Below are 14,246 nucleotides of genomic sequence, written 5' to 3' on the forward strand. Positions count from 1 at the left end.
TTTTGTTTTACTTGTCTTTACTACACTAGGATCTGGAAGAGTTGTTATCATTGACGTGTTCTGAAAGATGTGAGCTATTAGCAAATGAAACAGTCTGTTACCGCGAGCTTTAGGCGTGTTTTGCATGGAACTGAGGGTAATCCACTAGTAACAGCAATGCTGATTGGTTAATCAAATGTCGCTTGTATGATCTCGGATGAGACCTATCCTACAACCGGTCAGATCTTCATGTAGTGTAGGCCATCGAAAGTATAAAAAAATGAAACGAAATATTGATCTGTATTTTAATCAGATTGGTATTCCATAGAATTGTGACATATGTTTTGTCGTTAGATTTTATAATTCAGATTCCTGAATGAATGAAATAAAGATTATTAATATTAGTTTTCCAAGTCTAACTGTATGATGACTATTTTGAAAAGTTTTTTGAATGAGACCAATCATTTATTTTAGTCACTGTACACATATCTGTACATAAACAAACAATGAGGCAATATAACTATTATCTTTTTATTTTACTTGTAAATATAGATTTTGAGATACATTTTATTTTAATGCAAAATGATATGCAACAATAGTTTCTTTTTTAAAAACACAAAAACGTAATATGGAACACAATTACTATTTCAATTAAAGTGACATTTCAGTGATGGTTCTCTTAATTATCATTTACTTGATAACATTGAGAAAACCCTCAAGGAAACGTTGTCGCTTTAATTGAAATAGTAATTGTGTTCCATATTATGTTTTGTGCTAAATGTCGCTCAAAGAAGTTTTTTTTGTTTTATTGAAGAAAGGGGGGTTGGGTAGCCAAATGGTTAAATGCATGTTTTGATTCTCCGCTTGTACATAACAAGGAGTAGGGTTGCCTTTCAACCTCGTGGTTATTTTCTGGTTTTCTCCCACTGCTAAAGACCCCTAGGTGCAAGTGAGTTATTGAATGTTAAACCCTATTTCTCTCTCTCTCTCTAATGAAGAAAAGTGTGAGGAAAAAAGTAATCTTTAAATGATACTTTCATGATGGACAGTCTGAGGACCAGACCAGATGTAGGTTTATTGATGTGGGGACATATTGCAAGGCAATCAGATTAACACACTATTTGGTTGGATAAGTTATATACAGTTGTCACCATAATCAGATGGAATAACAGATTTATCTCAAACTTTACTTACAATCTAATTTAACCATCTCCCATTTAACTGTCTAGTCAAATTACTTTAAATAAACATATTTTCTTTATTATCAATTCCAAAGCACTAATGCTTCTTTATTAATATCATTGTAGAGAACACACTGTGTGGATGTTTTTATTATTGATATAATCTTGGAAACGTTTTATATAATGGGAGATTTATAATGTAGATAAAATGGGGCTTTTATTGTATTTTTTTTAAAACTTTCTTTACAAGGATATTCATTTTCTATGCATTGTATTTAAAACAAAATACTTATAATGAATTCAACAGGTGTCCAGTTTATTTGTTATTTATTATTTTGATATATTCATTTATTATTTTAATTTTCCTTTCTTTTTTAAAAAACACTCAATAATTTATTTTTTACAGTTATAAATCATGTATTTAATGTTTCAAAATATATTTCAATGTCTAATTAAGAAAATCTATATATTATCCCAGTTTTCTGTTATTTCACTTTTTTCCTACGTATTATATAAAAAAGGAAATTCTATAAGTTATTTTTACATTTGTGTATATATAATGTTTCTTAGTTAGTTTAAATGTTCGTTAAAGAATAATCTATAATCCTTTTTAAATAAATACAGTACTTAAGTAATATTTTAATTGTTTATTACTGGCATGAATGATATAAGTACAAAATCATCTGTTAAAGTCTTTGTCCGTCATTTTGTCTGATATTTCCCATGGCTTAATGGCGGCTTAGTTAAGAAAATTAAATCAAAATATCAATGTTAAATAGTCTCAGGACTTGGATTCACAGGCATTGATAAGAGGCCCATCAAAATATTTTAATGAAGATTACAGATGACACTGGATTTTGACAGATTTTCTTTAAACTGTGGCCTCTATTGCGTTCATAAGGTTTTCGCGAGCAGGAGTAACTTCGGAAAGGAATGTCACGGATCGCTGGGTTCAGAAGCGGGTTATAGCGGAGGCGGCAGCCTACGGCCTACATAGAAAATGCCGAATCTGGGGATAAAACTTGATATGGATCCCCTGAGGCAGGACCACTGTCCGATTAGAATCCCCCATGTATATCGAAAATTCTAATTGCTCAGTCATCGTGGTTTGAATAAGCTTCCCATATTCTTATTGTCACATGTTTCACCTCTGTATACACCTTTGCCACCGCGAAAATATCCGAGGAACTTTCTCTGCCAACACCGCGATCGAACACAAGATCTCAGAGAGGAATAGGCGAATACGGCACAGTTCGGACAAATTTTGCCTCACACACGGCTTCTTTATTAGACCAGTTGGTGGAAAAATGCAGAACGTTAAACCCAATTTAGTTTCTTTTTTGTGAGATTTGTGCAACGAAATCATCGTTTCCAGTTTGTATCTAAACCAACAGAAAAGTGCTCTAAATTTCATGTACAAAGGCTATTCTCTTAATCCGCCCATGACTGGGTTCCTCCTCTCATGACCCCAATGGTACGCACTAAAATTGAGCCGTTAAAAACTGTAGCCTCTATCGTGTACGCAAGGTTTTCGCAAACGGGGGGGGGGGGGGATTTTGGAACGGAATGTCATTGATCGCTGAATAACGATATAAGGTTTCTCCTCTCATGGACCCAACGGTACACACAAAATTTGGAATAGGTTCGTAAATAGCCTCTATTACATTCAGGAGGGTTTTTGGTAAAGGGCCAAAGGGTGAGTTACTTAAAAATGGAAGGTTGCCAGAATGCTGAATATCGATAGGGTTTATCATTCCATAACCCCAATGCTACTCAATGAATTTGAAATAAATCCGTTAAAAATAGTAGCCACTATCGCATTCACAAGGTTTTCGGCTGTTGGGCATAACGCTGGAACGAAAAGTCGCGGAACCCTGATTATAAATAGGGCTCGACCTCTTCCGATATCAATGTTTCAAACAAAATTAGAAAAAAAATGGTACAGAACACAGCCTTTATCGCATTCACAGGTTTTCGGAAAGGCGGGCATAACTCCAAATGCGCACTCTTTTAACGGTCTTGAGCGTCCATACACTTTGTACATATTTGACATTTTACGGCCTCTAGACGGTCCACACACTTTGTACATATTTCACATTTTGTGGCCTTTAGACGGTCCACATAACTTTGTACATATTTCACATTTTGCGTGCGGGCTCTATACGGTCAATATACATGTACATTATACGTATTTTGCGTAAAAGGCAGAACAGAATGTCCGATGCGCACCAAAATCCTTTACAGAAATCTTGGCCTCGTTGATATATGCTGTACACGCTTTGCCACTATTTGTTTAAAAGGTAGTGGCCATTTTGACGGGAAGTGTCGATCCGATTTTCACGAATTCATCCGCGAATGTTGTGTAGTGAAGATATTATACTTGAACGTGTTTTAAAATCGAATATCAATTATCGGAGAGATTTCTACCCCATCATCCCTACCCCCAACAATATAAATATTGAGTCGAGGTAATCCTTATGCAAAGTCAGCGGTCACTACAACCCTGAATTATCGGTGAATAAAACACTGAAATATAAACAATAACTCAATTTTTATTCTGTAAGAAAACAATAATATAGCCACTGAAAGTACAACAAACATAAGGTTTTACCTACTAACAAATTCATTTCCTTTTCCACGTAAGCACCAAATTTGTCCGTCAGCACTCAAGGGATTTGTCAATCTTCACGAGAGCGTTTTCACGTAATCTAACAAATTGTTCAATACCAAATCTAAAATGACATGTACCCTCTAGCTGCCATTTTACACATTTATTTTCAATGATATAATTTTTATTATTATTATCATCTCTATATTTCTTTAATATATCACTGAAATCACCTTCAATAGATTGAACGAATGAATTATTGTCTTTAAGATTTGTTACAACAACTAAAACACGTCCTTTAATATTGACGTTCATATTGAAACTAGCGTTCAATTCTTGTTCACGTACTACAAGTTCAGCAGTTGTCGTGTGTTTTGGTGGCACTTTGATGGTGCTATTAATCGACCACGTCATAGATTCCTCTCTCGTGCTTTCCTCCGTCGATCCCATATTAACCTCGCGACCGAAACCTGCCGTTGCCGCAGCAACTTCTTCAGGAAGACCCAACTTAACCTCCAGGTTAAAACCTTTAGTGAAACCCTTGGATACTTCTGTAGTACAACTAGAGACTGTGGTTCTCTCAGTCTGGAAGGAATGTTCTTGATCATTATCTGTCCAGTTCTCATAAGTTGATCTGAATACAACCTGAAAATACCAAACACTGAATTAGTTGCCTGAGAAGCCAAAGATACTCAATCCAACACCAGCCTTCAGAATAGTCAATGATTTCACAGAATAGAGGAGCGTTAACTCCATCTCAAAAACGTTGACCAAGTTTTCAGTGCCAGCGTAAAAGTGTTGTGACAAAATGGTTTGTGATTTGGTGTTCTCCTTTATTATCAAATAAACTATTCCGATCTGTAGAACGGTTTTTATGAGAATTAATTTAGATACAATATCTTATGGCAATACTGCTAAATAACCTCAACAACCTTTCAAAAACAAATACGGATTGACGACGACGACAAACTAAAGGTTGCTACAATTTTTATTTCAATAATAAGGCGCGGATCCAGAAGGGGGGTTTGTGGGGATCGCCCCCCCCCCCCCCCCCGCTCAGGTACATAATTTTTTTTGTAAATCAACACTTTTTATGAGAAAAATTTCTCGGCCGTGTGCTTTATCATTTATCGTCAGATGTGGGACAGGATGGGCACTCAAAGCACGAGACAATGATATAGACATTATGTGATATCACAATGAATGCTTTGCATCCATAAAGTTTAATCACAATGTCATTGTATTAATTCATAATAAAAATTGACGTCAAACGAGATGTTGAATTTCTCTGTTTACAAAGCTCAATGTGTATGTATATACGCCAAAATGACCATATAGACCATGCGGGAGGGGGGATACATCGTCTCAGGAACCGGGCACCCCCCTCCCCTGCAAAAATTCCTGGATCCGCCCCTGAAATTTGTTTGCGTTTAGGGATCTTTAGCAATTGGAGGAAACGCCTGAGGCGACCCTATTCTTGCTTGTCATGTACAAGTGTGGGATGGAAACCATGCTACTTGACTCAATGAGCGACCTTATGATAGAAATCACAAGCATTCTACTATTTGAACACACAATTGTTCCGATTTCTTTGAAAAGGTTTGCAACTATACAAGTAATTTCTACTCCTAGTTTTAGCAATCCTACCTGTGAATTAGGTTTATATAATTTTCTTTGTTCTTTATAATCAGGTCGTCCATGTAAAAATCTGACTTTATCCCATTTTACATCCAATACAACATCATCTAGTTTTAAATTCTTTAGATCTTTACTTCTAGTAGCAACAAATACATTCCATGCCCAGATTTTAACAACTTCTTCTATATCAGTAATACTCGTGGTAGACATCCTATAATATAACAATATATCAATATAAATAAAATATCCATAAAAATACCAGATTGTCTCCCTTTACTAGACTACCCAAATTATTACATCAGAAATTCTCTAATATACAAACATATTATCAATGTAGATAAAATATCTTTACATACCAAATAATCTTCTTATTTTTACTATAAAATATGTTTCGCTCAGAATGTGCTAAATTAATTTATTCTGGGCTACATTTAATCAAACACATTAAAAAGCGCTGAGAAGATGTGCAGAATTAACCCCCTTTATTCAGATATCTCTCTCTGGTTCTCTGAAACTTCTGACACCAGTTAAATTTATATTTTCAATTTAACTTTATATCATATACTTTCCAGCATCAAGTTTATTATTTATATACAACTTTCTATCATTAAATCACGTCTTCAAGTTTGTTATTTAAATAGTTTTAGGGTAAAATATACAAAACACATTTTACTCCTTTTAAATTAAATCATTATCAAACATGATAGACCAGTGATTCGGTATAAATACATAGCGCGGTCATTTTCTATAATATAAAGAATATTTTATTTAAAACTGAAAATAATTGTTTTACTTACATATACGTTATCGTTTCTTCCTTTTTACAGAAGCCCTGGGGATCAGATAATTCTATATTAAACAGATGGTAAGATGAATTGATGATCCAAGTGAAACATGTATCTTATATATATATACAGCTACAGGTTGATAATTATTCAAAATACATTTTAATTACTACTAACAGTTATATTGTTCTTTTAGTTGTCTCCCCCTTGATCTCTTTCTATATTAACACCCTATAACAGCTACTAATGGTTAAATTGTTTTAATTGAGTTATCATCTTTTAATCTCCCCTCATTTGACTCCGCTACTAATGGCTATAATATTGTTCTTTCTACGTATCCTTGATTAACCAGTGGTTTTATCTTTACTACAGATTAACCACTTAACTTACATGTAAACAATAACATTTAGACACCTGATCATTGAGTAATCTATTAAAATACTTGACAATGTTTACATCACTCACTAGCTAGACTAAATTAATTAGATATGACAGTTTGAATATAGCTTCAGTTTTGACTGAGTGTGAAAACAAATTTAGACAAATTACATGTTTAATGCTCGTTTAAAAGTAAAAAACAACATTGAACATTTCATACAATATTTCTGAAAACGAAATTTAATATAGAAACCACATCGTGTCCTTTAAAAGTGAAAAGAAAACCCAATACTGAATATTTTATACAATATTTCTGAAAACGAAATTTAATATAGAAACCACATCGTGTCCTTTAAAAGTCATGACTTTTCATATGTTTTTATATTTTAGTATAAACAATGTGAAGAAACCTTGTAGAGATCAAAGAAGAGATCAGTCAATTGTTATTAAATGTTATTGTTTACATGTGATGAACTAAGAGGTTAATCTATATTAAGACAATAACGCATGATAGGCAGAACGAGCAATAGTAGCCGTTATAGGCGGTTAATATACAAAGAGATCAAGGCGGAGACAACTAAAAGAACAATATAACTATTAGTAGTAATTAACCTGTATTATTAACCTGTCTAATTGTTTGTATTTAGAGTAATTATCAATCATCTACCTGTAGTTGTATATAAACCACTGGTTTCACTTGGATCATCATTTCACGCTGTACACATCTACTCCGATAATATAGAATTCTTTATTTCGTGGGTTTTCTCCAAGTAAAGAAAATAATTCCGTCTTCCTCTTTATAGTATCGTACATGTAAGTTAAATTTTACCGTTTTCAATTTAATACAAAATTTATCAATATTGTGTAACATGGCTAAATTAAGGAATTCGATGTTTGATTTGGGGATCGGCGTCAGAAGTGAGATAATTCTCCGCAAATACTTGATTAAAGATACATTATGGGAGATAAGATAAAGAGATGGCAGTTCTCGCTATAATAGTTAAAAACTAGATAGTGTAAAGGTAATTTGCTAAAAATTTCAGTCAAATTGATCCACTATGAGCCAAGAAAGAAGCGGGTGAAATTTTTGCATAGTCTCGGTCATCATTACTAAAATCATTAATATAAACAGCATAGTCTCGATTATCCACTTTTCTTGATTTAATTATCAATAGCCGTTAGCGGCATATAGGAATCTAATCCAGCCAACATCGAAGGCTAGCCTTGACATCGAGAGTTTATTATGGTCTGGATAAGTTAATCAATGTCTAATTGATAATAAAGATAACATTTCAGGCCTAAAGAAAGACTTGTTATAAGCAGATTTTGCTCTTGCATAATGCATGTTTAAAGGGGGATAATTTGGTACGTCGTCTCCACCCTCAAACAGATAATTATTCAATCTATTTCGTTTCTTTTATATAGTTCAAAATTTCGTTTATTTGTCACGAAATATAGATCTGTATTTTAATCAGATTCTGATTAGTATTTTTTGTTTTTTAAAATGTTAATACCGCCGTAAGGTCAAATTTTGCTCAGGTGATTACATAATCCAATTTGAACCTATTGGCTTATTAAGGGTAGCGTTTTAAGGGATTTGATATATAGTTTAAAATAGGAAGATTATTTGGTATGTTAAGGTTTTTGTATATTATAGAATTTTTGATGTAATAATTTGGGTAGCCCAGTAAAGAGAGACAATTGGGTATTTTTATGGATATTTTATTTATATTGATATATTGTTATATTATAGAATGTCTACCACGAGTATTACTGATATAGAAGAAGTTGTTAAAATCTGGGCATGGAATGTATTTGTTGCTACTAGAAGTAAAGATCTGAAGAATTTAAAACTAGATGATGTTGTATTGGATGTAAAATGGGATAAAGTCAGATTTTTACATGGACGACCAGATTATAAAGAACAAAGAAAATTAGATAAACCCAATTCACAGGTAGGATAGATCTCTTATATTTTCTATATTAAATGTACTTAAAAATTTACAAATAAAAAAATAAAATAAAGATGCGTTATGTAAGACTCAGGTAAAGCGTTGACCGTTGGCTATAATAGTTAAAAAAATAAATAATAGTTTTTTAAAAAAGAGAATGCAAAATAAATATATTGAAAATGTTAGTCAAATTAATTTGTTCTGAGCGAATTTATGAATATTTGAAGTTTTGACAAGAAATAGTCTTGATTATCAAGTATCGTTTTTACGATAAACGAAGCCCTGGTATTCCATTTTAACGAAGATATGGCAGATATTGTATTAGTCCGGGTTATAATTTAGGGAGGTGCCACCTGGAGAGGTAGAAATTCTCATGTGTTTTTTCTAGACCAGATTTTTATTTTGAACAAGGTAAACAGGCCATATCCTAAAACTTGCTGGAATAGTTTATTTGATAATAAAGGAGAATACGAAATTAAAAATTTCATTTTGTCACAACAGTTTTACGCTCTCACTGAAAACTTAATAAACGTTTTTGGGATGGAGTTAACGCTAAAATCATTGACTGTTCTGAAGGCTGCTGTTGGATTGAGTATCTTTGGTTTGCCAGGCAACTAATTCAGTGTTTTGTATTTTCAGGTTGTATTCAGATCAACTTATGAGAACTGGACAGATAATGATCAAAAACATTCCTTCCAGACTGAGAGAACTACAGTCTCTAGTTGTACTACAGAAGTATCCAAGGGTTTCACTAAAGGTTTTCATCTAGAGGTCAAATTGGGTCTTCCCGAAGAAGTTGCTGGAGCAACGGCAGGTTTCGGTCGCGAGGTTAATATGGGATCGACGGAGGAAAGCACGAGAGAGGAATCTATGACGTGGTCGATTAATAGCACCATCAAAGTGCCACCAAAACACACGACAACTGCTGAACTTGTAGTACGTGAACAAGAATTGAACGCTAGTTTTAATATGAACGTCAATATTAAAGGACGCGTTTTAGTTGTTGTAACAAATCTTAAAGACAATAATTCATTCGTTCAATCTATTGAAGGTGATTTCAGTGATATATTAAAGAAATATAGAGATGATAATAATAATAAAAATTATATCATTGAAAATAAATGTGTAAAATGGCAGCTGGAGGGTACATGTCATTTTAGATTTGGTATTGAACAATTTGTCAGATTACGCGAAAACCCTCTAGTGAAGATTGACAAATCCCTTGAGTGTTGCCTGACAAATTTGGCGCTTACGTGAAAAAGTAAATGAATTTGTTAGTAGGTAAAATCTTATGTTTTTTGTACTTCCCGTGGCTATATTTTTGTTTTCTTACAGAATAAAAATTTAGTTATTGTTTATATTTCCGTGTTTATATATTCACCGATAATTCAGGGTTGTGGTAACCGCTGACTTTTGTAGCACCATGGGCCTTTCTGTCAGACGTGGAGAGCGGGAGATGTCAGACCGGTCGCCACATCCTACATACGACCCATGTATCTTTTCTTACTACATATTTCTGTTATCCTTGTGATCGTCTAGAATTTGTCTCTAGCTGTCTTTACTTCTGCTTCACGTTGTGTGTTTGCTTCTTACTGGTTTTTTAAGACGTTTGTCTTACCAGGAATAACAATGCAACAGTTCGCTTCTACATTTTATATAGCATAGCCGAATACATGTATACAAGCATGGCACAGATTACAATGCTAGCTAAAACAATTTCTGCACCCTAGCCAGCCTCGCGGCTGTCTAGGAACTCAGGTGGAACCTCTCTGGAATCTAATGGAAGTCTATCTTAAAAGTTTACTATAAACAGAAAGCCTGTTCATGGCCCTGAACCTGTGCAATTTCTGATATGATTGGTTAAATTAAGCCAAATGATGCAATTAGAATAATTCCACTCACGTGTAATCTGGTGGTATTTTATTGACACATGTTTTGGCTAAATAACTCTTTTTATGTATCAACTGTCAATTACACACTAAGTTGATTTTGTACACACTATATATAATATATATGTGAATATGTGTGAAACTATTAATTTGCCAAATATATTAATTAATGAAATATAAAGTCATCTTATTTCTCTATTCTTTGTCTATAAATTTAAAAACAATGTCGCCACGACTATATTGCTACACTTTGCATGAGGAACAATTACAACATGAATGTTTATGACTGCGTCAGAATGTGGGATTTAATCACCGTAGAAGGTATTGATTACCGAAACATAGCACAAATATTTTTTTTTATTTTTTTATATTATTGGGGGGCGGAGACATACAGCAGGCAGAGCAGATTTATGAGGGCGCCGCCACTGATCGTTGGGGATAGGGGCGAGGGGGTAGGAGTCCCTCCAATAATTTATATTCGATTTTGAAGCACATTCAAGTATAATATGTTCATTACACAAATCGGACCAAAACTTTCCGTCAAAATGGACCCTCCCCTTTAAATAAATAGTTGCAAAGCGTGTACAGCATATACCAAGGTTGCAGGGAAGCCACAATTTTTGTGAAGGATAAAAAAATCTTGGATGAGTTCGATTTTGGTTCCCAACCGACATTCCGCTCAGCCTTTTACGCTAAATGTGAGGTATATGTATCTATAATATGCCGTGACCGTTTAGAGACCGCAAAATGTATGTACAATATATGTTGGCCGTCTCGAGGATGCATAACATTAAATATGTACAAAGTGTGTGGACCGTCTAGAGGCCGCAAAATGTCAAATATGTATAAAGTGTGTGGACCGTCTAGTGGCCAAAAAATGTAAAATATGTACAAAAAGTATAAATGGGCGCACTAGTCCTTTAAAAGATCTTGGGTGAGTGCTCATTTGGAGGTATGCTCACTTTAACGAAAACCTGTGAATGCGATAAAGGCTGTATTTTATTACCATTTTATTTTCAAATTTTGTTTGAAACATTTAGATCTGAAGAGGACGTACTCTATTTATAATCAACGTTCCGCGACGTTTCGTTCTAGAGTTATGTTCATCGGCCGAAAACCCTCGGTGTGCCATAGTGGCTACAATTTTTAATGGATTTATTTCAAATTTATATTGTAGCATTGAGGTTATGGGATGACAGGATGTCAATAACAGCAGCGCAGCGTCTGTAATTGGAGTGGACTAGACGATCGATGAACGCCATTGGCAAAAGGAACCACACTCTCGGAAAAGCCTGGCGCAATCCATCTGCTGTGTTTGGTCTCGGTACGACGTTATTAAGTCGCCTCTGAATTTCATTCATCCCAAAGATGTTCAATCGGGTTTATTTGCGAACTAAGGGCTGGTCAGTGCATAAAATTGACACCGTTCGTAGAAAGTCCCGAGTAACTCTAGCGGTGTGGGCGCTTGCGTTGTCATGCTGGAAAACGTTGTTTCGATGACGTGTGAAATGTGGTATGACGTGGGGTCTGAAAGCTTGATTGATGTAGCGCACTGTGATGCCGCCGCCTCTCCCTGGACCAAGATTTTGGAACACCACAGGACCGGTCCACGGTAATGGATGTTCTCTCTGGTGAGACCTCGGCGCACTGTAACGGTACTGATGGGTCTTCCATGTGTTCACACTATCTGACGTGCTGTCTCAGATGCCTGTGTGAAGGGATTCTGCACGTGCTGTCGAAGAACATGGCGGTCTCGTCGCCCTGTGGTAACCCTTGGTCTACCAGTTCGGGGGAAATCATCCGTCGTGTTGGTGGCCCGAAAGTGTTGCTGAAGACTGTAGATGGTCCGAACATTGACCTGGAAGTGATTGGCAACGGCTTGGGCAGTGTGGCCAGTGTCGAGTCTTCCAAGCGCCTGGTTCCTCTGAGCTGTCGTGAGTCTTGGCACGCTGCTGACGTTGTCGTGTGAATGATTCAACCAGGTATGGGGGTGCATTGTATAGGGCTGGTCCCGGTGAACAGCACGTGCAGCATGAGTTACATGAAAATCATAGAGAACACATGTTTTGAGAACATTTACTATACTTGTTTCAATTCTGTCTTTGGCAAGGAGCCTTATTGCTCAGGTAAAGTTGGAGATGTGGTCACAAATATACAATAAACACTTTTGGCAAGTTTTATGCAATGCGTCTATTCAGAGTAACATACCAACCTGACGTTTCTTTTGCTGCTTAGTATATGTTATAGCCGTGGCGTGCGCGTACACGTTTCTTTGACAGTTGCTGTCTAGGCAAAATGCACCTCATAACAAACTGGATGTCGCATTCCCGTCTTTATTTGAGATTAATTGCTGTTTGTTTTTACACCGTGACGTGCGCGTACACTAGTTCCTTTAGAAACGGTCTTTAGTCTGACGATGTCCGCTGACAGTTCCTATCCGTCCCTATATAGCTGCAATATGAAAATACCACTATTTCCCACCTCTGTTCTAGGGCTATTTTGGAATCCCCGTCTATTTTACACCGTGATTCTTCTTTTTTCGCCAAAGGAATCATTTCTTGCCACAGCTGACACACATTTATACTAATTCAACACTATTTTCAAGTATATAGGGACTGACAGCGGACATCGTCCGATCAGAGACAGTTCCGAAAGGAACTAGCGTACACGTATCTTTGACAGTTGGAATTCAGTTGCTGTCTCTGAAAAATGCACCTCATAGCAAACTGGATGGTTGTATTTTGAGCATTAAATTTAATTCATATTCAAGCGACGGACTGTGGTACCAGTGCCCTCACACATACACACACACACACACACACACGACGCAAATTCAAAGCTTAAAATCCCTCCACCCCCATCCTCAAACCCACCCTCAAATATATAAAGGAGAACATCTTTATCTTTCTTTATGCCTTTCTTTATAAACTATTAATTAACCATTTATTAACATAACAAGGCCATAATCATCGGATGGGTCCGACTTTAAGTAGATTAGAACGGTTCGACCACTAAATGATTTTAATTAAAAATGGTGAAGCGAGTCTAAGCTTCGAACAACAAATACGGTGGATACAATCAGTGCACACATTTTGTCAAACCTTCAAAGGCTATTATCTTCGCTCAGAATAAAGTTATTTGAATGAAATTTTCACTATATTCATTTTGCATTATCTATTTTTGAAGTAGTATAGCAAACACGGAAAGCTTTTTATCTAAATCTTACTTATACATCTTTAATATTGTCGACAATATTTAATTTAAAGTCAATAAATTATGAAGAATGATAATCAAATATGGTAATTTTATTTTTTACACCATAACAAAAACAGTAACAAATATTCTTTTATACAAATCATACAAACAGTTTTAACAAACATTTTGTAAAAAAAAAGAAGTTTTTCTTGTAATACAGAAAGTGGTATGTACAGTGCACCAGTCATATTTTCAAAAACCACTGTTTTCACAGAAATATAAAATGGTATCAGACGTTGTCCGGTATCCTTCTACATTTCTTTCCAATAGACCGACCGAAAATGTCAACTGCCACCCGATCCATTCCCACCCACGTTTGCCCCCTAGATATGCTATGGGTGCATTGCCATTAGTTGGTACATTTCATTCAACCGAAATATCCTAATATGGAATCATATTAATAGATTTAGCTGTTTATACACCTCTCTAATACACATATATTAACGATTCCATTTCAATTTAGAATCACGCGATTTTAATTTCAACTCTACAAATATTTTTTTAGTTACCACATAACGGGCTTTCGTTGTTCAATACCAAATACGTGCGATTTTATCTCCTAACAAAATAATTTTCTTTTT

At 35.2% G+C, this 14,246-nt stretch overlaps 2 protein-coding genes across 2 annotated transcripts; one reads left to right on the forward strand and one right to left on the reverse strand.

Moving 5' to 3' along the window:
• Positions 1 to 3,819: 3,819 nt before the first annotated feature.
• LOC126830538 (uncharacterized) lies at positions 3,820 to 5,616 on the reverse strand. The gene is made up of 2 exons (XM_050560933.1): positions 5,416 to 5,616; positions 3,820 to 4,413 (listed from the first exon to the last, which is right to left on the reverse strand). Exons 1-2 carry the CDS (start codon positions 5,614 to 5,616, stop codon positions 3,820 to 3,822), a joined length of 795 nt encoding a protein of 264 aa, XP_050416890.1.
• A 2,707-nt stretch (positions 5,617 to 8,323) lies between these two features.
• Positions 8,324 to 11,593, forward strand: LOC126830537 (uncharacterized). Its single transcript, XM_050560932.1, has 3 exons — positions 8,324 to 8,524; positions 9,161 to 9,724; positions 11,588 to 11,593. Exons 1-3 carry the CDS (start codon positions 8,324 to 8,326, stop codon positions 11,591 to 11,593), a joined length of 771 nt encoding a protein of 256 aa, XP_050416889.1.
• Positions 11,594 to 14,246: the final 2,653 nt, after the last annotated feature.

Source organism: Patella vulgata, chromosome 8, assembly GCF_932274485.2.
Source record: "Patella vulgata chromosome 8, xgPatVulg1.2, whole genome shotgun sequence".
Taxonomy (NCBI): domain Eukaryota; kingdom Metazoa; phylum Mollusca; class Gastropoda; family Patellidae; genus Patella; species Patella vulgata.

Bases quoted from the DNA above. Each gene is read 5' to 3' on its own strand.
- LOC126830538 (XM_050560933.1), bottom strand. From the start codon at position 5,616: ATGTCTACCACGAGTATTACTGATATAGAAGAAGTTGTTAAAATCTGG. The intron at 4,414-5,415 runs GTAGGATTGCTA...TGGTATTTTCAG, and splicing joins TATATAAACCTAATTCACAG to GTTGTATTCAGATCAACTTA.
- LOC126830537 (XM_050560932.1), top strand. From the start codon at position 8,324: ATGTCTACCACGAGTATTACTGATATAGAAGAAGTTGTTAAAATCTGG. The intron at 8,525-9,160 runs GTAGGATAGATC...TTGTATTTTCAG, and splicing joins TAGATAAACCCAATTCACAG to GTTGTATTCAGATCAACTTA.